Here is a 1295-nt window from a genome sequence, read left to right on the forward strand (position 1 = left end):
CCATCAGGGCAAGGGGACCCCGAACGGTTCATGAATCCACGTGCCAGGGAGGAGATCCTGCGGCATCAGCTGATGGAGAAGCGCTCAGTGGCAATGCAGAGGCCCATGGGCATGTCCAGCAGTTCCATGAGCCAGGGCATGGAGATGGAGAGGATGATACAGGCTCACAGGCAAATGGATCCATCCATGTTTGCTGGGCAGATAACGGGGGACAGCCTGAGCAGTGCCCCCATGGGAATGGATTTTGCAGGCACTCGGGGGATGCTGAGCCCCCCCATGAGCCAGTCGGGCCTTCGGGACATGGACACGCCTATGGGCCCTGGCAACCTCAACATGAACATGAATGTCAACATGAACATGAACATGAACCTCAATGTCCAGATGACCCCACAGCAGCAGATGATGATGTCGCAGAAGATGAGGGGCCCCGATGTGATGGCCCACCAGGGCATGAGCCCTGAGGAGCTGGCCAGGGCGAGGGCTCAGAACGGCAATGGCAGTGCAATGCTGGGGGGACCCCAGAAAATGATGATTCCTTCCCAGTTCCCCAGCCAAGGACAGCAAGGCTTCCCAAGCGGGCAAGGGCCGTACCCCAGCATGCCCCAGGAGATGGGCAGCGGCTCAGACATGTTCAGTCCTGAGCAGGGCCCCATGCCTGTTGGGAGCATTGGTGGCACCACCAGGCTCAGCCACATCCCTCTGCCTCCGGCCTCCAATTCTGCTCCCGCGCAGGGGGGAAACCTGGCCAGCATGCACCCAGCCCCTTCCCGCGGGCTGGGGCGCCGGCCCTCTGACCTCACCATCAACATCAGCCAGATGAACTCCCCCAGTATGGGCCACCTCAAGTCTCCCACCCTCAGCCAGGTGCACTCGCCACTGGTCACCTCCCCCTCTGCCAACCTCAAGTCCCCCCAGACGCCCTCGCAGATGGTCAGCATGCCACCTTCAAACCAGTCTGGGCCCCTGAAGTCCCCGCAGGTGATGAGCTCCTCGCTGAACGTCCGGTCTCCGACTGGGTCACCAAGCCGCCTGAAGTCCCCTTCTATGGCTGTTCCTTCCCCGGGTTGGGTGCAGTCTCCCAAAGCCACCATGCCCAGCCCGGGAGTCACCCAGAGCAAGCAGCCACTCAGCATGAGCTCGTCAACTCCCATGGGAGGACTGGATCAGGGTACGCCCGGCGTCGGCTGTGCTCGGTGTAGCTGCGCACGTGGACAGTGTTTCTCTCCAGCCCGCGCCCTTTCGCAGGGGTGGGGAGATGCTCGTGCCTGTGCCTGCCCCTATTTCTCCTGGAGCAA

General features: G+C 62.0%; 1 protein-coding gene across 1 annotated transcript in view; it reads left to right on the forward strand.

The window, feature by feature from the left end:
- Positions 1-1295, forward strand: part of BCL9L (B-cell CLL/lymphoma 9-like) — a gene marked incomplete at its 5' end in the record, with an annotated part of 7142 nt that overhangs the window by 2303 nt on the left and 3544 nt on the right. Inside the window, one exon of the mRNA XM_010143410.1 lies at positions 1-1168. This exon is cut by the window's left edge and continues 13 nt beyond it. Within this exon, the coding sequence (XP_010141712.1) occupies positions 1-1168 (1168 nt within the window). The remainder of the gene's footprint in view (positions 1169-1295) is intronic.

Source organism: Buceros rhinoceros, unplaced genomic scaffold, assembly GCF_000710305.1.
Source record: "Buceros rhinoceros silvestris isolate BGI_N320 unplaced genomic scaffold, ASM71030v1 scaffold20599, whole genome shotgun sequence".
Taxonomy (NCBI): Eukaryota; Metazoa; Chordata; class Aves; order Bucerotiformes; family Bucerotidae; genus Buceros; species Buceros rhinoceros.